The sequence below is a fragment of the Rhea americana genome, unplaced genomic scaffold, assembly GCF_003343005.1.
Source record: "Rhea americana isolate MKP2758 unplaced genomic scaffold, rheAme1 scaffold_160, whole genome shotgun sequence".
Lineage (NCBI taxonomy): Eukaryota > Metazoa > Chordata > Aves > Rheiformes > Rheidae > Rhea > Rhea americana.
The window spans coordinates 700,749-725,310 of NW_028185706.1; the positions used below are offsets into that span (position 1 = coordinate 700,749).

The 24,562-nt window shown below is 39.0% G+C and overlaps 1 protein-coding gene across 1 annotated transcript in view; it reads right to left on the minus strand.

Annotated features, from left to right (window-relative positions):
• KCNK2 (potassium two pore domain channel subfamily K member 2) overlaps positions 1-24,562 on the minus strand; it is a 78,380-nt gene that overhangs the window by 51,592 nt on the left and 2,226 nt on the right. Inside the window, exons 3-4 of the mRNA XM_085300159.1 lie at positions 21,930-22,240; positions 8,229-8,346 (exon numbers count right to left, since the gene is read on the minus strand). Coding sequence (XP_085156285.1) covers positions 8,229-8,346; positions 21,930-22,240 — 429 coding nt within the window. The remainder of the gene's footprint in view (positions 1-8,228; positions 8,347-21,929; positions 22,241-24,562) is intronic.

The window sequence follows — 24,562 nt, forward strand, 5'->3', positions numbered from 1 at the left end:
CTTTGATTAGGGCTGCCATTCTCTTYTTTAAAAGCTGGTCTTGTTTAGCAGCTCAGTTAAACAGTAAGTGTAAACAGCTGTGAATAAAGCCACACAGGATGATAAACAATTTGACRTGGTCAAAGGGAAATTTATCAACAGATCATCCTGGGGGGAGATAGATACTACATACAGGTGCTTTTGTTTTGACCTCTAAACCCTACAAACAAAAAGTGACTCAGAGGCTCCAATCTTGTTATTTTCTTACTAGAAATAAAGCACAAAACATTGGTTTTTTATTCTGAGTTCTCTTTGAGATCCAAAACCCTTTGCCTCTGTTTGTTTACAGGATTTGAGACTCTCATGGTTAGTTGCACCACTCCAGATGCAATTACTAAAATAAACAAAAAGGGAAGCAGGAAATAATTTCACTCATACAGGCATTCTGCAAACAATGTAACTATATTCAGCAGTTCTTCCCAGTAGCCTTTCCTTTGTTTATATCAACAAGCTCTTGCAACTTGGAAATTAAACTGGACATGACAAGAAGGATCAGAAATTCTCAACTGATTAGCTGGTGRCAAGAAATCTAAATAAAGAAAACCAAATCCAGTTCCGTTAGCACACTAGCGTTAACAGAGTAAGCTGTGAAAATTTCAGCGYTCATTTGCAGTGTAAATCGGAGAATGTGTCACAATTGACAAATTGACATTTTTCACTCCACAGCAAGMCTTTTGCAGAACTGTGCTAAGCATAGTCTGCTGTTTAGGAAATTATGGAGGTTGCAGAAGAGTGATAGAAAGCTGCATACCTAGTAATTAGTCTTAATGCGACTTTTTGATAATTCCGAGGAAAAAAACATTTAAAAATCAGAATGTGCAAGCACGTCAAAGTCCAAAAATGGTCTTTCTCCTCCTCCCTTCACAATAATCAATAAACACTATACCAACATAGCRCTATCAGAGTTGCCTGGAAGAAAGTTTATCAATGAAAATAAAAGGATATTTTGAAAAAAACAATTTTTAATTAAATCACATGTTGAAAAACATTCCAGATGGCTGGAAAAATATTCCAGAACATAAACATATTTGGAAACCCTGTTTTACAAGAARCATAAATATTTATTATTGCTCTGAATCAAGACTAAAAATAAAAATGTGTGAAAAAGATCATTGTAAAAAAAGATACAAAAACTGATGTGAAATGTYGTTGATGCTACCACCTTCCCTGAAGAGGCAACATCCCTTTATACCAGTTTCCTCTCCAGAACACAGAATTCATCAGGTCAACACAAGTACTAAGAGACTACATCAATTTAAGCTTACTGTATTACCTGAAATATCTAGTCCTTTCCGTTATGTGTGCGGCCTCCAGAACATACAAGTGCTTGCACTTTACCAGATGCTTGCATATCAAAAAGGGGTTGGTAGAAAAAATTAGCACAAATCTTTATAATTAAAGCTGTGAGCTGTGTATCACCACATAAACTCACCAGCAGCTTGACTTAGGGTAGCACAAGGAATCTTGCATTTTACAGCTTTCAGAGGGAAAACTTAACCTTAAGTATTCTGGGCATGTCCTGGAAAAAAATAGCCCTCTCATTCTCTTAGTCTCAATCCTTTTGGTTAGTGAGGCTCAATTTCTTTTCTCTGATTTACTCAATCAATTCACAGCTTTTCTAATATACAAGCCCTCTTCTCTGTATTTGAACTCTTYACCTATCTGGTATCGTTTCCTTTCAGCTTTTCACCACGGTCCTTCCTCCACCAGACCACAGTTCTGGGCTCCCTACCTGCCAGCAGTCTTACCCAATCTATTACTTCTGAAGCYGGAATAGTCCAATAGTTTTTTCCTCAGCGTTCAAGTCAGATAAGCCCTCTTTCACATTGCCTAAACAGATGGAGGAGAAAATAGAGGGAAATATCCTCTCTATTCACTGTTCCTGGAAGAAATAATTGCAGAGAAAATCTTGTTTGGTCTCTACGGTCCTGGGAGAGAACATACTCAGTACAGATAAAATATTTGGAGAATCTAGATGCCAAATCCTAACAGGTCTCCACAGAGCATGAGTGAACCCCTATTTGTCAATGGCTAACAACTGGGTCAAATTCAGAGACTTTTTTAAAGGATCAATATAAAGCAAAAGAGAAAAACTAAAATGGAAACAAGAGAGACTAAAAAGCTATTTAACTTACTTACACCCAAACTGTTAGTGGAGGATTTGATCCATGACTCTGCCTTAATGATAACTTATCTGTTGCTTTGGAAACAGAACCAAGGAAGATTATTTTGAGTTGAGGAGCCTTTGGAAAAACAGTTCCTCAAAAGCCATGTAATCCAATGTCCACCATGCAGCCAATATTGTTTAAGTAGTAGGCCCATGCAGATTTCAATGCCAATTTGATGGCAAAAATAACTTATCAGAATATTCTTCAGCCAAATATATTTTAAGTTATTTATTTYAGGAGATTTTCATCAACCACTTCTCCGCTTGCCTGCACATTTTCTTGCTTTTTCTCTCCTCCCTTTTAAACATACAAGGTACAGAAATCCCAGCATTTATACTCAGGTAGGCAAATTGTAGTAATCTTTCAAAATGAATTTTTGATTCCACTTTTATGTTCATCCTTGAATGCTTCTACACCTAACAAAGTTACACTGCCTTCCAGAACATTTTTTGCTCCATTGATCCATGTACCCTTTATATGTGGGTTACTTCTATGGAAACCACAAAAAGTGATTAACAACTAAAATCTAAAGGCCTAAGTTCTCAGCCTAGGAGTCCCTATCTCCCCTACAAAATTTCGGGGGCCTGCTAATTGAAAAAGGATAAAAACAGTATTCTAGATACTATGAATGTCTTCTTTTGTTGTGGGAAAATTTTTGGAAAAACTTGAGGATGACAAAGTGAATTTTTTAAGAAGGTTGTTATTGTTTCTGTTTTACTGAATATTATGTGAAGAACAAGAAAAACTGACCCAAACTCTGTTATTTTGTGGCACAAACAGATGCAAGGAAAAGACAATTGTATTACAACTCTGTGATACTTCTTATTTATCTGAGTTAAGGAAATAACTTTTTAATATCATTTGTAATCTTTTATAATGATTATCTGACATAATAGGTAAAACATTTGATTATCAACAATACTTATCCTTTTATAACAGCAAACATACTTGTACTTTGTGCATTCTAGTTATCAACAGATTATTCTGCTCCTTCATATTTCAGAAATGCAGTGAAGTTGGGCCAAAAGGGACAGATTTGGACAGATTTAGCAGCAGGATTTYATTATTGAGTCAAATGAGTAAGCAATGCAATAAGACTTTTTAAAATGTCCTGACTTCACAAGAAAAGCCTGTGTTCAGGAAGTGGGAAAAGAGCAGAAAAGTATTCCTTACAGTGGAATTGCATTTAAACTGATATGTGTCATTGGTAAGTATTATTTCTACTATTTGTCTAATTGTGATGCTTGAAAAAGCCACTGTAGATTGCTGGAGTAACAGCAAAACTATACAGCTATTATTGAGAGGAAGACCTATAGGAGTAGTCCTAGTGGAAGGTTTTCATGACACTATTTCTGACATATTACTTGCTGAGACAGTAGTGATTTAGGAAAAAGACCACTAAGCTGAAGGGCTTGAGATGTCTGCTGCCTTTTTTTTTTTTTTTTTTTTTTTTTTTTTTTTTTCCATTTTTCTAGATGCAAGCTCAAGCTTGGAGCAAGAGAGGTCTCCTTTTTTACCCTCTTGCCAACAGGAAATTTTCCAAAGACCTAGAATATATGCTGTTAGGGGTAGGACGGTGTGGGTTGTGGCTATCTGCCCACTTCTGAGTTAAACTTCTTTTATTGAAGGAAACAACCTAAAGGATAAAAACATATATGAAGAGGCAACAATGAAACTTCAGAATAAAAAGAGGTGAAAGAAGGATTATTTTCCCCTCTTCCTCAGCACCATCTCCAGCTTTATAATTGAATTTCCATTTTTTCTCATCTTCCTTTGAAACTTCTCAATCCTCCTTTTTTTCTTTTCATAGAATCACAGAATCAGTAAGGTTGGAAGGGGCCTCTGGAGATCATCCAGTCCAACCTCCCCGCTCAACAGGGTCACCTAGAGCATGTTAGACAGGGTTGCATGCAGGCGGGCCTTGAAGATCTCCAGAGAAGGAGACTCCACAACCTCTCTGGGCAACCTGGTCCAGTGCTCTGTCACTCTCACCGTGAAGAAATTCCCCCTCACAGTCAGACGGAACTTCCTGTGCTTCAGTTTCTGCCCATTTCCTCCTGTCCTGTCACATGGGACAACTGAAAAGAGTTTGTCCCYGTCCCCYTGACACCCTCCCTTCAGGTACTTGTACACAYYGATAAGATCCCCCCTCAGTCTTCTCTTCCCCAGGCTGAACAGGCCCAGCTCTCACAGCCGTTCCTCAYAGGRCAGGTGCTCCAGCCCTCTGATCATCTTTGTAGCCCTACGCTGGACTCTCTCCAGTAGCTCCATGTCCCTCTTGTCCTGGGGAGCCCAGAACTGGACACAGTACTCGGGATGAGGCCTCCCCAGGGCTGAGTAGAGGGGCAGGATCACCTCCCTCGACCTGCTGGCGACACTCTTTAGCATGTAGTCTCGGAATAGAACTAACTGAAAAACAGCATTGTCAGGCAGAGAAAAGAGGATCCTTCGCATTTTGCAGCACCCACAGTACTGCAACAATATTTGTCATAAACAATTTTAGTGCTTCCATCTCTCTCTCTCTTATCCCTTTTCCCTTTTAGGCCTTATCTGAAACTGTGTTCCATGTATACAGAGTAACACATCTTTGCTGAGATATGCCCTATTTGTTCTAGACACATATCTGCAAATGAGAACACCTAGGCAAGCCAAATCCATAACTGTCAAGGTCCCTTCTTGAACCGAGTTTTATTTTGTTGTACAGTAATAAACGCAAAGCAAAAGCCAGTCCACTCAGACATAACAAAAAGAGCTACAAAGGATCTTTTCTAAACAAAATCTTGTGAAATTGTTTGACCCTGATCTCTCAACTAAATCCACTTCTTAGGAAAGATCTAACAGCAGTATGACAGACTATGCTCTGTTAAAATAGAATCTATTAATTTTATAATAGATATCATTTATCATCTAACATTAAGGATTATAAGAGACTAAAAAAAAAAAAGTTACATAAATACCAAATCATGCTTTTTCTAGTGTTACCTTTGCTTTTGGTAACTGGCTTCTAACTCAATAAATTTGCACATCCCCATCAGACAGCCTTTCATTAGCCTACATGAGTTCAAGCACAAGAAGAAAGTTGTCAGTAAAACTAGAAATGGTTCTTGACTGCAGCCAGTAGCTACCAAAACACATGATCAATACTTTTCACCAAAATGCTTACAGTTATTGCAATAAAATGATGATATTGTTAAAAAAAACTTTTTAGGCAAATACTAATTGTTATACTTATTATTCCCTCCCACTGGGGACCAAATATTTCTGGAATGCAAGACAATCTGGAATGCATGGGGGGGAAGGGGTGTTTGAAAAATGTACAAAGGGTACTATCATTAAAGAAAGGTTTGGGAAACACTATTCATAGACAAACTATTGGTTCCAATCGAATTTCTTGGATTCTGAGATATCACCAGGACTGTGGAGTAAATGACACAGTAAAATTACACTAATGAGAGGTTTGGAAAGGTAGAGAATCTGCCGCAACACCGGAAAGCTATCATTTTCTGTAAATGGTAATAATTCTGTTTTCTTCTATTCAAGGACTTCGTTGAGGAATATAGTCTCAAGAACAAAATATTTATAAATTTTATTCATATTTATAAAACCAGTTTTACAAATGACTTCCATAACGTCATTTTTATAATTTTATAAGGTCATGTCTTGGCCCGTAGAGAGTATCTGTAGTGTTTGTCTGAGGCTTATGACAACTCTCTGGAGATGCTCATACTCTGCATTTTTAGTCTCTTAACAATCTAAAATATCACGTTATATGATAGCCATATGCCCTCAAATTGGAAGGAATGCCTTCATTATCAAAAGCTTACTCATATATGAAGACACCAGATATTACAGTGTAGTTTCAAAACACAAAACCACTTGACGACATGTAATTATATAAATAAGAGAAAACACACCCAACAGTTACACTCATCACCATTTTCCTGGGGCAGCCACAGTTCTAAAGGGTTTTCACGACAGCCCCGCCTCCTGCCATATTGCAAGCACTGTGAACCACCAGGAAGATGGTTTCTACAAGTAACACGATGTCAAACATTTTACAGCATCAACGTATGCCGGCGGTCCTGGGGTCCTAACAAACAAAGCTCCGAACCGCAACCTGCTGGGAGTCTCCCCATCAGGAAAGTTCCCTGATAAAAAACACACTATTCCAAAACCAAAATATTTTACAGATTTTTTTCCTCTAGATTTTCTCAGTTTTCTGTCATGAAAATAGAGTTGTCTAGTTTGATACAATTCTGACTATTATAGTTTGCAGAAATGACCTGAAATGCCAGTTTTCAAATACATTTCCTACCGGGTTATCTTGCCTCTCAGGCAGAGCAAATCTGAGGTCTGGATCCCTTTACAGATCCCCTTCTCTCCTCTAAGCAGGACTCAAACGTTTCACTAGAATCAGGTCGCTAACCTAAATCAGGGAACTTTTGGATTTAGAAAAGCCTTAAAGTTTTATCAGGAAATGAAATAGTGAAACAAAGTGTTCTACTGTGAAAAAATATTTTTTGAAACATTTAATTCCCTGGATAGTTTTCATAGTTTATTTTTTTAATCTTTATTTGGAACTGAAACAAATGTTGAGATACACTCATTCTCTGCAAGACCACGGATTATTACTACAATAATATACATATATAAATAAAATATATAAATTATACTTATTTTCAATAATATGCTTTGATTAAATTATTCTAAAAAGTAAGAAATAAGTCACTTAGAAACAAAATACACTCTGCTGCAAAAGATATTGATCAGTTTTAAAAAATATATACCTTTAGAATAGAAGTTAGATTTACGATGTAAAGTTTAAGCTGTCAGATGAGGATAAGGTAAGGCTAATTAGCTGTTGTTCTTGTTGGCATAATCTGATAAAAATTTACGTTTTTCAATACTTGTTTTTTATTACCTTGTGGATGTGATGGTGTGAAATCAATATGAGTTTGTTACTGACTTCAGTGAGGCCAGAGTTTCACTTTTTGTTTTCACTAAACCTGTGTTTTAGTCACTGTAGATGTGAAAGAAATATTGCACAAAGACACAATATTTATACATACAGATAGACACGGGTATACCCAAACACACAAAAAATAAATACATACTGCATAAAGAACAAAGGTGTATAAAACGCTTGAAGAGAACATCCCCTGCCTTAACAATAAGCATACAAATGTCACATGAAGACAATAATTGTAACAATGCTACACTTCCTTATATGCTGCGCTCATAATGTAGGTCTTGCTTTCCCCTCATCTGAGTTCTCATTCAAATTTCCAAACATCTCTGTGGATGCCCCTCCTACGASCTGATGCTGATTCTGAGAGTTGCACCACATCTCTGAACAGGGCACAGTCTTGTAGCCAAAGGGAAGGGACCTAAAAGATCAAGTACTGCTCCTGGTTACGCCTGCTCGGAGGGACTGTGGCTCTTAAATGCAGAAGGGATCCAGGTACTCCCAGGGCATGAGACAGTGGACAAAGCGCCCAAGAGCTCTGGACTTCTCTCAGGGCAACAGAAGCTTGCTCAGAGTAAGCCTTTGAGCGTGAATCTGCCTATCAACGCAACGCTTTGACCTGATTTAATTAAACTGACCTGAACCTTTACAATGCTCTCATTCGGAATTTAGAGAAAACAACAACATAGAACGTGGTTATACAGATTTRAAATTCTATACATCTCAGCCAAGTTTTAATGCACGTGTTTTAAATCATGCTCTATTTAACATTCATGATTACACAGCTGACCAAATTCTCCTCATAAAACATTTCCACAGCCTCTTACAGTCACCTCACAGAAATCTACAGCAATATTTTCCTTCTAGTGAAGAATTATTAATTSAGCTAGAGAACCTTAAAGACAACTCTCATTTCTGTCATTCCTACAACTACATAGTTACTCCCTACTCTAAACCAATAGATTGGAAGATTTACCATTAACAAACATATGCACACATTTGAAATCAAAAGTTTCAGCTCATAAACTATAAAAAGATAATAAGCTGTGTCCTACCTATGGTGGTAATAACAGTGCCAGCAAAGAAGAAGGAACTTCCCAAGTCCCAGTGACTGATCTGAGTAGATGTGTTTCCTAAAGGTATGATTCCTGCATTTATTGCTGCCACTACTTGCTGCAAGTTCAAAAAGATTTTTGTCAATATTCATGAAGCAATGATAAAAATATACATTATACAGTAAATAGATTAAGTCACTTTTATTAAATTCAAGCAATAAAACAAAAGAAGAATCAGTGTTGGTCTATACAAGTTTTATCATTCAGTCAGGTTAGAATTTAACCTTCAGAATACACCCTAAACACAGAGGACTATTTCAGCAAGCTGTAGAGATGTAAACTCTAGATAACTAAGAAAAATGCAAAATCTACAAATTCGGTAGCAAACACATCTTAGTTGGATGACAAACAATTATATTTAACATTGTAACTATTTGTTGAGGAGAAATATTCATTGCACAAAGATTTAAAATTAGAGTTTCCCAAAATATTGCCCACTTTAGCTCTATTGAGTTAGGCAAGCGAATGTACTTTCTAAAACACAGTCATTTTAAAATTCCAGGAAAAAATGTCCATGCATTATTTTGGATCAGATGAACCCCAATTAATTAAAACATTTTCAGAGAGYAGACCAGTTAATTATTAAGTAATAACTAAAGATTTACAATTACATTTATGGTCATGAAACTGTCACTATTTTAATAACAAATTCAGACTTAATAACAAACACATGCATATAAGTGTACCTCTAAGTTTACAAGATTATGTACTTTGTAGTTCTTAAACTCTTCAGTTCAACCAAATAAAATGAACATACAAGACATTTGTGCCATTTTTATAGTCCTAAAAAATGTGGAACACTTCCTACTTCAGCTGTATCTCTTACTGCAAATTACTATGACAAGACTATTCCTGTGTAGTTATCTCCATTGCACACATATACTAGCATTTGAGTTAACTGCTATTACTTGAGAAAGAGTACTATTTTTAAACTTGCAATAAATACTTTAAGGAAYGTAAATCATAATTTAATTCCGAAACGTGAAAGCAGAACTTATTTCAGAATCACTATAACGATAATTAGTGTTCAAGAAAAGAAAAGAAGAAGGAACACTGCAATGCTGAAATGTTCATTTCAACTACTAGCTTTCTGCTTGGCAAAGATGTCCAACAATGATTATGCAGATAAAGCTGCTCAGCAGCAGGGCAGCCCAGAATGGCTTTCTGTGTGGACAGTTTGTTCCAGAGCAATGGCGTTTCACACACAAGAGCAATGATTTTTGTAATTACAAAATACGGTGTTCATTTGAAAAGGAAACAATCCCTGTTTCCAAAGAGTGTCCGTGGAAGCCAGCTGATCTAGGTAGAAATGACAAAAATAGTAATACCGGAATAACTAGACCATCAATTTTTCCCAATTAGACTTTAACTTAAGTGCACCATTTTTAGCTTGCCATTTTCAAAGCTCAGATGCACAAAGTAGCCATTTTAAAGTCCACAGCTGCATCTCTGCAGCCACAGAGGTCTTTGCTGCCACACTTAAACCATTTATGACACCCAGAGTTGCCAACATAAAGCCAGCTTGAGTATCTTTACAARGATTTTACACTGTCTTATGTTCTACACTTTTAATTGTTTTAATTTTTAATCATTTCAAAATACCAGAAAAGCAGACATCAAAGATCTGAAATTTTCAATCCTAGTGGGAAAGGAGAAGGGCAAGGGAAGGGGAAGAGAGCTTAGCTTTTGATCTGAGGAATAATGCTTCTTCTGCRTTGGTATATTCTGTGCCACTTGGCAACAGTGAATACAGCTGTGCTGACACAGACAGCTGTGTACATCAGTGTAGGAAGAGACCCATTAGACTAAGCAGCATGTGAAAATCACCCCTTGTATTAATTTTACTATTTAGACACTACAGATATATTCCTTTGACTTGTAAAACAGAGTGTGCTGCACTATAAAGGGTACTGAACGTACTTTGAGCGTTGTTTCATTTCAACAGACTAAGAATTTTCATCAGAAGTCCTTGTACCTGCAAATGGGAACATGCTCCCTAGTGAGAACATCATATGGTACRGCATTGGATCAATCTAATTTTATGGGACCATGCATGTTTTATTATAGTTTATCGTATTGCGTGAATGCACTATACAGAGCAACGCACCTGTTCAAGCAGTCTAACAAGATCAATTTTTTTGCAGATCCAGATGTAAAATGTTTTCAGAGCTTTATACCATCACTACAAATTTTTCAAGCCAAGCGACTTCAATGTCTTTTATATGAAGGGTGTGTTAATTTAAACTGTTTAAAGATCCATTACAGCTATGCATTTCGTAACTACAGTATACTATCACTTCAGACCCTGAGAAAAAAGATACAACTTCACCCAAATCTGCTGTGCTGGGTCAGACCAACCAAAAYGCAGCTGATGGCTACAACAGACAAGTAGCTGTTATTATGCCTCTGATAGTAACCAAGAGCTAATTAGGAAAGGAATATCTATCAGGGCAAGTATGACAGTGACGCCTTCTCTTCACACATACTCCTAGCGTCTGACAAGCACAATTTTAGGGACTTTCTGAGTGCAAGGTTTCATCTGCATCATGGTGTTAATCTTGTTTTTGATGGATCACTTTATCATGAATTTGTCTAATTAATTTTCACACAGTGAGAAAGAGGTTCCAAAAAGTGAAGTAACGCACTCAGCATTTTGCAATGCATGGGCAGTCATAACAAGCCTCAATACAGTCACTTGTATTTTGGGACCCAAATTATTCTGCAGCAATGAGTTCTCCAATTTAATTCAGGACTGTGTGAAAAAGCACTTGTTTTCTGAGCTTCTCCTGTCCTTAATGGCAATTTTATAAAGTCCTTTTCTTATGAGTAACCTTTGTAGTCATTCCTTATTCATGTACTCCATGGGACTCATGATCCCATCAGCTGTCTCACTTCCAAACTGGAATAATGACTGAAGTCTTACTTATTAAATATTTATTAAATAATAAATATATTCATCTATTTAATTAAATCTATTGAATATTGTACATAAACAATTCCTTACTGCCAGTATTTCTTGTTGACCTTCTTTGTACCTATATTGATTTAAATATATATTTTAAACACAGTTTTAGTCATAAATGGTCAGATGATGGCTTCTTCATCATCTGTTTTAATAGGGTTCCAAACATGCACTAGCATACTTTCTCTTGTGCCATCCCAYGCTCAGGAGGAGCTGCCCTTAAATATCAACAAAACTACCGCATTATATTCCTTCAAATTCTTCTGCAAGAGTCTTCCCTACCAACACAGACAACAGGCCTGAAAGTGGTAAGGTGATGGTATAGTGAAATCGATAATTCCATGTCACAAAATCTTTGAATGTTGCCTGAGATTTTGTGGGAGATAACTATATTTTAAAATCTCTGGATTAGAGATCGTCTTTTTTTCCAAGTTCAGTCAATCTTTTTTTCCAAGTTCAGTCAATGCCTATAACCAGATCTTCATCTAAGAGAATTCCTAAGCATAACAATAGAACAAAATAATATACAATACAATTCCTATCATACAAATGTTTCAGTGCACTGATTCCAGGGCAGTATTTCCCTTTTGACTACAATCACTGCACAGAAGTACCTCAAATATTGGATATTAACATTTCCTTGACTTGAAAGAAAACCCTGGGCTCACACAGTTGGTTTCCACTAACTTCACTGAGGGCCAGGATCTCACCCTCAGTGTTTAAACAGCATGTTATTCATTGTCAGTGCTTAGTTAGATTTAATTTTTTCTGTCATTTTCTCAGTCTTCAGGTTTTTTTCTTAGCTGATGCCTTACTATCAAAATAAATACAATTATTTCATTTGTCACAAGTTTGGTATGGCTTTCTTTCCTTTCTTCATAATTTTTTTCTGTTGTCTGAGCCCTTTGGCTCATAACTTTTACGATAGCATTAAAAACTGTGCATACTTAATCCTGAAAATTAGAATCTTTGTGTAAAAAGTCTGTGTAATCCATGCATTTATTATCATAGAATCACGTTAGCCTATAAATGCTTCACATAATTTTAATATGGAAATTTCTTGATTTTTTAAAAACTTACTTTACAGTAGGAAAAATGAGTGATAGCATTTGTGGCAATTTTTTTAAATCCATATACATATAGCTAAAAATCAGATTCACTTCAGCACTACAGAACCAGTTAGCATTAGAATAGGGATGTGGACATTTCAATTCTTAAACTGTATAGATCATTTCAGTACATGCCTTATCTTCTCCCTATATATCCATCTGCTTGCTGTTTGGAATTGAGATGACTGAGGACTGAGCAGACGAGGGATCACCCAGCACATGGCACCCCCTTCAAGGCCTCTATGTGCAATAATTTAAATAGTATTACACAAGTACAGTAAAAATAACAGTTTTTTAACCATCTGCTCTTCCTTAATTATCTTTCCAATGGCTAAATTGGAGGCTTTTTTTGAGGGTAAAGGGAACTGAGGTAAAATTTTCAAATATCTAACAATGTTAGAAACTTAATTCCCATTTTTTAAGTTATGCGGATACTTTGGTTACGTCTTTGACATGGATGTGTGCAATGTTCAGATCTTAACTTGCCTTACATCCAAGCTACCTGCATCTACCCCTGCATTCAGGAACAAGCTGTAGTAAAGTTTCAGAGAAAAGGGGCCGAGACGTTTGAGCCCCGTGCGGCCAGGCCAGGCACGACCTGTGTTATTTTCAAAACCAGGACCTGAACTGGTCAGACACATAAGCAGYGCATTCATGCCGCACTTTTTTGCTTGAAATCAGAGCACAGAGAACATGAGAGTGACAGTATAAAACCTCATTTTAATTGAGTGTCAGCTTTTCACTTCCTATATAATTTAGAAGCCCTTTCTGGTAAATACATTACACAGTCATCCATTTTGTAGCATCCACCTGCCTGTGTTCAAACAGATACCTGTACACAGAGGCCATGCTGAGCTATCCTAACAGATCTTCACTGTCAAAATTGTAGACAAAACAGCCTTTCAAAACAGCAGAGCTATTTTGTGAAAACAAGACAATTCTCTTAGGTCAGGGATTTCAATCTCTGGTCCTCTGGACCTGCAAGGAAGCCGGTCAGTGAAGATGACTGATAAAAGCAAGACTACGGGCAGCAAAGCTCCTTTCACTAAGCAGGGGTCCACAAAAGAAATGCGGAGAGGTTTATGAACTGAAAAAGGGTAGCCGCTGGTAGTCACCCAGAACAGGGGCAGAACTGAGCATCTGCTGAACCAGTCATTCTCATTCTCCTCACCTTGTTTCACATTAGGCTCTGAATATTTGCTTTTGTACCTTGTTGTCTGCTGCAGTCACTTCACTTTTTTATGAGATGATGTAAAACAAGATTTCATTACTCTCAGCTTTTCTACGCAAAGATCAAAATAAAATCATTTTAAATGATGCTTCTGCTAAAATATAGAATGTGTTTTCTTCTGTTACCCATCTTGTCAGGAGTTAGCTCATCTTTCCTGGCAATACCTTAACAAGTGATGTCAAAAAGTCAGATATGCCTCAACTTTTTGGTTGTACTCAGCCCGCATTTTTCCGTTTGCTGTTCTGCTGCCATTTTGGCAGGGCACTCTCTCCTTCCACCTCCAAGTGCAATGACATGTCTCTCTATCTCAGCTTTGGTTTACACGRAATGAAATCCTAGCTCAAGAGCTAGGCACACTGGGACGCTTCTAACTCTAAAGCAAACCACTTTCAAGCCTCCAAGAGCCCCCCCGTTTGAAACTGCCTGTTTCAAAAGGACTGCAATGATGTTTGTTTTATAATTCTGTGAACCTACCCATTTCTTTTTAGTTTGTATCATTTATGATTGTACCCCACACTGGAAACTAGTACCTAGTATTTCGAAGAACTCTTTCCACCCTATGTTCATAATCTGCTTGAATGAGAAGTACATAGAAAAATACTGAAATGCATTTCTATTTCTAAATATGCACGACAAACAGGCTACACAAATACATTTTATGTGTATATGTATTATATTTATATATGTATGTATACACATTTAGGGAAGAGGAYCTTTCTTTGCTTCTTGAGATCTAAGACAGGAAGAATTATTCAGACAGCTGCTCAGGAAGATTAACTTAGTAATGAGTCATATCTACCACTCTTTCTAAAACAAAAGCTGTCATTCAGATACATTCAAGCGAGCTAGATTCCAGATCCTAYAGAATGGTTCATCTGAAGTAAATATATCCTGCAAGAGCCCAAATACCAGTAGCAGCAAAAAGAGTAGGAATCCACACTGCTTGGACACAGAAGTGACAATGATAGTTGCAGAATATATTTATTATTCTGCAAAATCCTTACTGGCCTTATGCTCATGAAAAGTAGAGAGCGTGTGCTTGAGAAATTCCCTTTAGTTTAACTGCCATGAGGAAAACAACTATACAAAAGAGGGTTCTCATCAGCCAATGTTCCCAGSTGGGGAGGAGGTAGACAACAGAGTCCTCCCTCCAGGTGCCAGGTGTGGAGCCCGATGGACGGATCTAGCTGTTAAGAGGACAGTAGGAACTGCAGCAACCTGGAGCAAGCAATATACACGACTCAGGGACCTCAGCAGCCCATTTGGGTTTTAGTAGGTCGACCTAATCACAACAGCTTGTCATCTGTGTGGAGGACAGGATGGGGTAAGTTTATGAACGAGGCCCTTTAGCGAGGTCTTCTATTTAACAAATATTCTTCCACCTTACAGTGTTATGATCTGGGGACACAGGCAGAACTTGGGAGACTTTACTGTGGAATGAGACAACAGCTTATGAATTTTTATTTTTGACAAAAGTGAAGCACACAGAAAATACTAGGGTGAATACTATACTTTCAGAAGCAACCAGAGAAAAAGAGAAACAGGAACTTATYTTCCTATAAGTATATAGGATAGTATAGGATAAATATAAGTCCTACAAGTATATAGGACTACCTATATATTTAAAGATAAGAATATATAAATTCAAATGCTTTGATGGACAGACACCTTGCTAAGGACAGACATATGCTCAGGGTAACAACCCAAACTACAATTTCTGCACTTCACATTTTAACTACTTCAAATATCATCCACTTCATGTGGTTTCCAAAGCATAATCAACAGGCAGCTCTACTACTGATATTTGCAATTTCTTATAAGCTTTATGTCTGAAATACAGCAGCATGGCTTTGAATGTTAAAAAACTGATGCAGTGGCATTTTGAATCTCAAGATAAATAAATCAAATATGCTGCAGTATCAATTTCTTTTATGCTGACCTGTCAATCTTTTCAAGGCTTCAAGGCTTATTAAGTAYGAACACCTGCTGTTTGCAGACTAGGATCCAGATAAACACGAGATGCTTTTAGTTTGGTTTTGGGGAGGCTGGAAGGAGTTGCAAAAGGGAAGACTAGTAATATTTAGGGTCAAAATTGATGCACATCAAACTSCTTTAAAAAAGTTCCTGCTCAGAAGATCTGTAGACTACAGCACACAGGACTGAGCATGCCTGTAATTGTTGTGATTCAAAGAATAAATAAAATTTGATCTAAATTTAATAAGCTTAGCTAATAAATTTCAAATTTGTATAAATAAATTTCAGATTATAGTCTCAACTTAAACAAAACCTCTGCGTCACTCTGTGATTTATTATCTCCAAAAACAATACAGCAAGCTTAAAAAGCTTCCAATCTTTAGGACAGAAATAAGGATTCACACTTCTTTATTTTAATAGTTTTCTTCATAATCTTTGAGGTTTCAGCTCAAGCAGCTTACTGGCTTCTGAGGATACAGCAAAATTACTTTCTTGTCACTAAGACAAGATTGTTGCAAAAAATGTTATAAAAAAGACATAAAATCAAATAGTGCAAGAGGTACAGCATAATGTAAAATATATTCTCACTCTCTCTATATATAGAAAGTCAAATTAAAGTCAAATATTTTAAATAAGAAATTAATCATATAAGAAATCATGATGACATTTTGGAGCTGTAAGTTTGATGAAAGAAATGATGTTCCCATGTCATCCGTAACTGTGTCAGGCTTTCCTCAAGAGACAAAGAAAACAACAACTTTAAAGTCTCATTCATAATCTAAAAGATGAATGGACAGATAAGGGAGAATACAACCAATGCAAATGTAAAATGAAAGCAGACATGGAACATGGCTATGCGGACCCCAGCACTGCAAGCCATTCTTCTCATGTTAACCACAAAGCCCATGCAGAACCCAACGAGATCAAYTTGTCGGATCAAGGTCAGTTTAGCTAATCCTGGTAGTTCATTAATTCTTTTCTTTTGTTTTAAATGTAAGCATATTTTTGTAGGCATTCAGTTATCAGAAGAAGCCACATATTCTGAAAGGGGTTGAACTTAAAATTCTACAAAGTCCTTTGCTGCTGAGACAGTTTGGTTCAGCAGCCTGAAAACTCATTTAAATTTCAAAATGAAGGTTTTATAAGACAAAAGTTACCATGAACAGTACTTTGAACATATTAAAAGCTTGCGCTGTTTATTTTGATATTATTTTTCCACTTGTTAGGCTTTTCAGGATAAACATATTTGAAAGACATTTGTGCTAAAAGAACCAGAGATGAGATATGTATTGTTATTAAGTTTCAGTTTGTCTTTGTTTTAAATGTCTTTATTAGGTTTCACATTTAACTCACTAAAATAACAAAAATAATTCACAGTAGTTTTCTGGGTCACTGTAGATTTTTAAATAATTTAACTGAAATTTCACTTATTTCCGACGTTTTATGGTGATACATTAAATTACTTTCTTTTTGAGGATTAAAGTGTTTTTTTTCTTTTTCATTTTGGTTTATACAAGTCAACATTAAAATAGGTAACTGCTGAGCCATGCCTAACTAGGTGATGTTTAAATAAAACATCTTCTCTTCTTTTAATCAGTTTTATGTTTGGTAGGAGGATAAACATTTGTCTTTCATTGCCAAACTGTACACTATTCAGATATCTCGAAAAAAACAGCACTCATGACATCCTTAACTCCTAAGAAGAATATGAGTTCTGTGGGAGAAAGGAAACTCACTTTCCTCCTACTGAGGAAATGTGATGTATAAAACAGTAACAACAAGTTTACCAAGTAGTTGGAAATCATATTCAGTCAGGCTCACCTGTCCCCAGGAACAAACCCTTAACCCCAAGATATGTCATGAACTCAGCATGTACACACRTGTATTTCATGGCTGTGCAGCACTGCATGAGAACGTACATGCAACCTGAACTTTAGCAATGTATCCTAAGGCCTCCAAACATTTGCTGCGAGGCATAGGTGCATAAATGTGGCAGGGGATTTTTCTAGATGCTCTGCAATACACTTTGTGCATCTGAGTTTGGAAATTGTCTCCAACATCTTCAAATGTTYAGCAACAAGTTTACTACAGGGAACAATCACACACTAAAAGGTAACTAGAACTACACTGAAATAATTAGAGATACAAATTCCTAATTAGAGWTTTTTTTCATTCTCTAATGCTTGTTATTTGTTTGTGTATAGCTAGATTAATTCCAGGTTTCTACCAGTTTCTGCCAACAAAAAGCTCTGTGGTGAGCAAAGAAACTCTTCCATGGGAGAGGTAAAGAATCCCTGGTGTCAACGAGGAACAGGTTTATATAATTTTTCTCATATACATATGATCCACATTGAACTACATTTACTCTTTCAGTCTGTTATCTAGCAATTTTGTTGTGTTGCATGGCAGGGCCAAGTTGAGAGCAAGCACAGAGAAACCAAAAACTATCTACAATAAACTGCCAAGAGTTCTTCTTCAAAMCAAAGAAGAAATAGTAGCAAAGTCTCTGGTCACATCCCCTTACCCCCATACCCTGGCCTATTCATCCTTCACCAAACCACTGCTTTCTCATCTGTTAATAAAACTGAGATGCTTTTAAGATCTTGCAATTGAAACTTTAAAAATCTCAGTTTAACATCAGACCATGCATGGCTTACTAGTCTTGCTAGTATTTTCATGATCACAAACTTCCCTCCTGGGAAATTCACTTAGTTATAGATTGGCTGTGCACTGCCAACCTCAGCATTGCTGTGGACAGCACACAGTAATCCAGTTAATAGTGCTGTTAATATTGGCTTCAGGCTACAGTAAAAGGAGTTGGAMTTGCCTTAAAAAAATGGCCTCTTCGGGGTACAGATACCTTGTGCATGACTTGTACATATTCTAAGTAGAGTACTAAACAGAAGTGCTCAGGAAATATCAAAAGATGATATATTTGTAATCAAGTTCAGGGTCACACAGACCTGTTGTTCTTTTCAGGCMTATTTTCTTGTTAAAAAAGAAAAAAGTAACTGAAGTGGTTTGCACTGAAATTGCTCTTCAGCACTAAACCATGGAAGTCGTATAGAGAAGGTCACGAAGAGACCACCTCTTTGTCAACACACGAGYGATGCTGCTGGACTGGGTCAGTCTCCCAAAGTTGTAAGGAAAACCCAAGTCACGTCTCTGAGGCAGCTGAGGCTACCTGGCTGCCATCAGCAGACTCTTCTATTTCCTTAGCTATGTATGTTTTCTATATTGCATGGCAGCTCTCCACTGCCCCATGCTTCTTATGTATATAAAATATGTGAAGTATATAAAAGTTTAATACATTTGCCACTGAGTACACCTAGAGGAGCCACACATTCACATGGCAATGTGAAAATATATGGTTTCAGGAACTCAAAAGCCAGAAAGCTCTGTGTGCTGAAAAGTTGGCAGAAGTATATATTGTTGTGCCAGGAAGGTTTTGGGTTATTAATGAGGGAAAAGAAGGATGGAGAAGATGAGAGGAGAAAATTCCCACATATGCATTTATAGCAGCTGACAATTTTTTACATTGTCATCAGCTCTGTGGCATAGGGAAGATTTTAGTGATGGAAATATAAACTATATGGCCTGTGTGGGCTGCTGAATACGTCCAGTTCATTCCACTTTTACAACTTTTTTTAAAGTTGAATTTGTGCTTTCAAAATAGTCTTCCCGATTTTCTCACCTGACTAAGCCATCACATGCTGTATTGCAGTTAAGTTCTGGATGCTAAAGACTGCTTGAGAATAAAGGTAAAATGGCCTTTAAAATCAAAAATTATGAAGACTAGAAGAGCCTTGCAGTACAAGCAGCTCGAGCAACGACTATTACAAACCAGAGCCAAACCAGTTGCTGAATTCCCAGAACACTAAGCTTAAAAGGAAAACTTTATAATGAATTTCATTATAATTTGACAAGATAAATATGTGACTAAAGAGGACATTGTACTCTGTAAACTCTGTAATTTTCTTCATATACACTAATCACTCCAGCTTCCTAGTACTCAAGTACATACTAATTTTCAACTTTACAGATTTCAGTGTATTTTTAAGTATCATTTACTTTTTTCCTCACACACACTATTTATTTCTATTCATACAGGCATTCAATCAAAACTGAAGAAAACATTGGATTATATTGTACTAACAGTCAGACATAAGCCCAGGGAGACAAAACTTCCTCCGATAATTTAGTTCCTGTCACAAAGTGTTAAGTAAAGAAGAAATACGACCCAGTGGTTAGGGCAGCAGCCTAGACTTGGAAATAYGGATTCAAGAGTCACAGACTTCCCATTCCACTTTGGGCCAGTCACTTAATCCCAGATCTTTTTACAACTTGGTGTCATGCACTGTCACTTATTCAGATAGAAGAAAGGCACCTAAATGCACTTGCAGGACCAGGCSCTGGCCTCAGTTCTCCATGCTTAGGGGGAGGATAACAGCACCTGCCTGCCTTCGCGCCGCCGTGCTCTCTGTGCTGAGGCAGGACCTGATCAGCACCGCAGAGAAGTGGAACGCAACAGGGAGAAATTAAGTCTTTCATTCATCCCGGCAGCAAGCACCGTAAATTCTTCCCACAAGGGTCATCTCTCAGTCACATGCTGGAAGGGACCGTGTCCCCCTCTGTGCTTTCTCAGCCTTTCTGGTCATGCCAAGGGAGCTAGCACAGAAGAGAACTAATTCTGATACGGGTATCTGTGCACCGCTAATTGTACTGAAACTGCCATTTCTTTTACACAGACCATCAAACAGGCATTGAATACTGATGAAGTGTTTTTTTTATTACCAGTCTGTGCTTCTGGGTAGGCAATCATAAACACTAAARTATCTAAGTACTCTAGAGCAAATTTCAACAGTTTCTGCCTTAAGGACCATCTCATAGAAGAYGTAAGATAATACTGCTTCAACAGTTCTATTTTGATATTTACAAGCTCAGGGTCTGACCTAAAACTTTTATGTGGTGATATTTATACTAGATACAAGAGACTATTTTAATCAGAATGTGTGTATATATTTCTTTGAAAGTTTATCTCACATTCTGTTGGTAAAACCACTGAAACATTTATTACATAGCATCAAAACAGTTCACAACAMCACCACTTCCTCACACTTGCCTAGTCAGGACACATGGAGATATGAATTGCCTAACTGTCATGTTAAGGTTGCCACTTTCAGAACAYTTGTTAGCAAAAAAAGAAATTCATAAGCTGCAAGAAATGTCCCTGCTTTGCCTTTAAAATTCAGAAGTAGTGTGCCATGAGGATATAATTTGGTAAATCAAAGCTCTGTGTTTAAAACTGTAATAAAGCAAGTGTCCTCTCCAACGTCATGCAAGATTGGGCTACACAGGTAAAAACAACTTCTAAATCCTCAGCCACATCTGCTATTAAAAAACACCTCCAGAAAGCTCTGCTGTCCCCTGCAGCTAACCCCTCTCCAGGGGCCACTCTATATGGGTGTCTGGACGTCCCCTTCTTCTCCCCCTTCCCTTCCCAGGCCCAGCTGACCCAGATGGCCCCACCGCTCCCTTTAATGAAGGGACTGATCCTTGCCAACTCTTGGCTTTTGTTCCCACCTCTCATTTCACAGTTTTCTCCTCAGAATTGACGTTGTTCTGGCAGCACCTTGCTGTTCACTACAGGGCCACTGGACAGCCATAAGGGTACRGGAACACAAGATTTAAGTCTGAAAGGGCCTCATAAGGTTCTGGATCTAGGTTTATGCTACTGCAAATAAATATTTCCTATGGTTCTGAGCCAGATGATCTGCAAGCATAAAGTCATGTTCATAGGAGCACACTGATTCACAGCAGTCGTGGATGTGCCTTTGAGAAGTGGGGAATATTGAGATTTAACACCAAAATAGTAAGTGCACAGTACTTTCCTGCACTTAAAACAAAATCAATAAAAAGAAACATACAACTGRAAGGAAAGCTACCTTGATACAACCACTGTAAATTAGAACTCCTTTAAGGCAAAGGATGGTGTATTTCTTCTTCAGAATTAGACTTTTCAAATATTGACAGGCCTAGTAAGGCACAATCAATATATCAGTTCTTTTGCAAACTATTAATTATATATATTGCTGACGAATAATCATTTAATTAGCATAATGGGAGGCTTCAAAGAAAAGACTGTCTATTGAGCGTACTAGACCTAAAAATAGCAATCGCTTTTCAACCCCRCGGCTCTCTACGAAAACGCTATGGCTCAGCCTCTGGTCTTAAGGTAACACCGTGCTGGTTGGCCAACACAGAGCTTTGCTAATACGGTATTGTCCCCTTTATCGCAACAGCGCTGCCGTAYGTAATATGATCCATTAAGGCATGGTGAGAAGGTAGGTTTTTGTGTGGATTACCTGAATGAGTTCATCAAGCTCTGTTGCATTCACACAGGAATGCTGAGATACAAACGTCTGCTTCTGAATCACAATGGTGGTTCTCTGGGAGGTTTCATAAGGCTGCTCCAGGGCTTTAAATACTGTTGCTCCAATTATTAAATACACAACTACCACCAGAAAAATTGTTGAGACTGTCTTCCATTTCATAACATTAATAGCTGTGTCACTTTCCTCCCGTGAAGAGAGCACGGTAGGCTTGGTAGAAAATGATAATCTTGGTTTGGAGTTCTGAGTGGCCGATTTAGGATCCAGCAAGTCAGGTGCCGCCACTAATAAAACAGAAAAAGAAAGTTAATTTTTACAGTTATAGTCAATTTCTTTAGCTGAACTTTCTTCTTGCCAGAACATTAAAGAAATTCTATTATTTCAAACTAGAACTCTGAAACAGTTGAACCTTTCTCATATATCCCATGTTAAGTTACAACAAAACTGCTGTTCTTAGTATTACCCATTTCACATATATATATATACACATATATGTATGTATATATTTGTGTACATACACACACACACGTTTGCAACAGTTACAGAAAATGTTTGTCCCCTTATATTCTACCACTTCCAAAATGCAGGATGCTGTTGCATTTCTTTGAATTAGTACACGGCGGCATTTTGCTGCAGAGATTCTTTACATCCTCTGCTGTCTAAAGCACTGCTAACCAGCCTTCCTGCTGTATTTTACCTCAGCATTACCCAAGCAGCAGAAAACCACAGATCTTCCTTTCCCTCAGCTATTTTGTGTCCCATACTCCAACAAACGCTCCCTTAGAACAGTTACATGATCACTTCCAAATTCCCCATGCACAACCATAAAACATACATTGTTCATCATACCAGTCTTACAGTGTTAACTGCATATTGATTAAACCTTCAGAAAATACCAGTAAAACATATGTGTACTTACTGGAAAAGTCACCTATTTGTTAAAGCATGCATTTTTATTTACAGTGACAAAAAACCCACAGGTTAGGAAAAGAGCAGCTGAGTGTGTTATCAAGTATCTCAATAACTCATGTGATTACCAGCAACTACAGGAGTACTAAAAAAAAATCCACCACATCAAGTGCAGGTAAAGGTCTCCTGTGGGAAGATGGCCACAGCACTGACTGCACAAGCTATATTTAAATTGCTTTGAATTACAAGTGTATTCTGAATGGACACAACACCGCTCTCAGCTGTTGGTGGGAAAAGGCAGCATCTAAACCTAGATGAAAGTGTCCCCCCACCCCAGATCTAGGGCAGCAGGACATGGCCTAAGGCAAGGGCGGAGGTRGCATGTCCACCTGGCACAGTCACCTCCTGGGCACCCTCTGGCCCCAACCCGGAGGTGCAGGAGCCAGCACGGGAAAGGTGGGGAACGGGGAACCAGTAGGGACCCAGCACCCCACACGACCCACACGCACACCCCACACCCTGCGCACACCACACAGCCTGGGCACCCCATGCAACCCACACACACACCCCACAGGCTGGGCACCCCACATGACCCACACGCACACCCCACACCCTGCACACCCCACACAGCCTGGGCACGCCACACGACCGACATGCGCACCCCATAGGCTGGGCACTCCATGCAACCCACACACAGACCACACAGTCTGGGCACACCCCACAGGATGGGCACCCCACACACACACCCTGCACACCCCACACAGCCTGGGCACCCCACATGACCCACATGCACACTGCACACCCTGTGTACACCACACACCCTGGGCACCCCACATGACCCACACACAGAACACACAGTCTGGGCACCCCACACAGCCTGGGCACCCCACATGACCCACACACGACCCACACACACCCCACACAGCCTGGGCATCCCACACAACCCACATGCACACTCCACACCCCGTGCACACCACACACCCTGGGCATCCCACATGACCCACATACACCCCCGACACACCCCACAGCCTGGGCACCCCACACAACCCACAYGCACACCCTACACCCTGTGCACACYMCACAGCCTGGGCACCCCATGCAACCCACACACACACCCCACAGGCTGGGCACCCCACACGACCCACAYGCACACCCCACACCCTGCACACCCCACACAGCCTGGGCACCCCACATGACCCCCCCACACACACTATAYCTTGCACARACCACACAGTCTAGGAACCCCATGCATCCCACACACACACCCCACACCTCGCGCACACCCCACAGCCTGGGCACCCCACACATCCCCCACACGCACACCCCACGCCCTGTGCACACCCCACAGCCTGGGCACCCCACATGACCCCCACACACACGTTATACGTTGCACAGACCACACAGTCTAGGAACCCCATGCATCCCACACACACACCCCACACCTCACGCACACCCCACAGCCTGGGCACCCCACACATCCCCCACACGCACACCCCACGCCCTGCGCACACCCCACAGCCTGGGCACCCCACACATCCCCCCCACACACACCATGCCCTGCGCACACCCCACAGCCTGGGCACCCCACACATCCCACACGCACACCCCACACCCTGCGCACCCCACACAGCCCGGGCACGCCATACACCCCACACTCCTCTCGCCCCCCGCCCCACAGCCCGCTCCCGCTGCGCGCC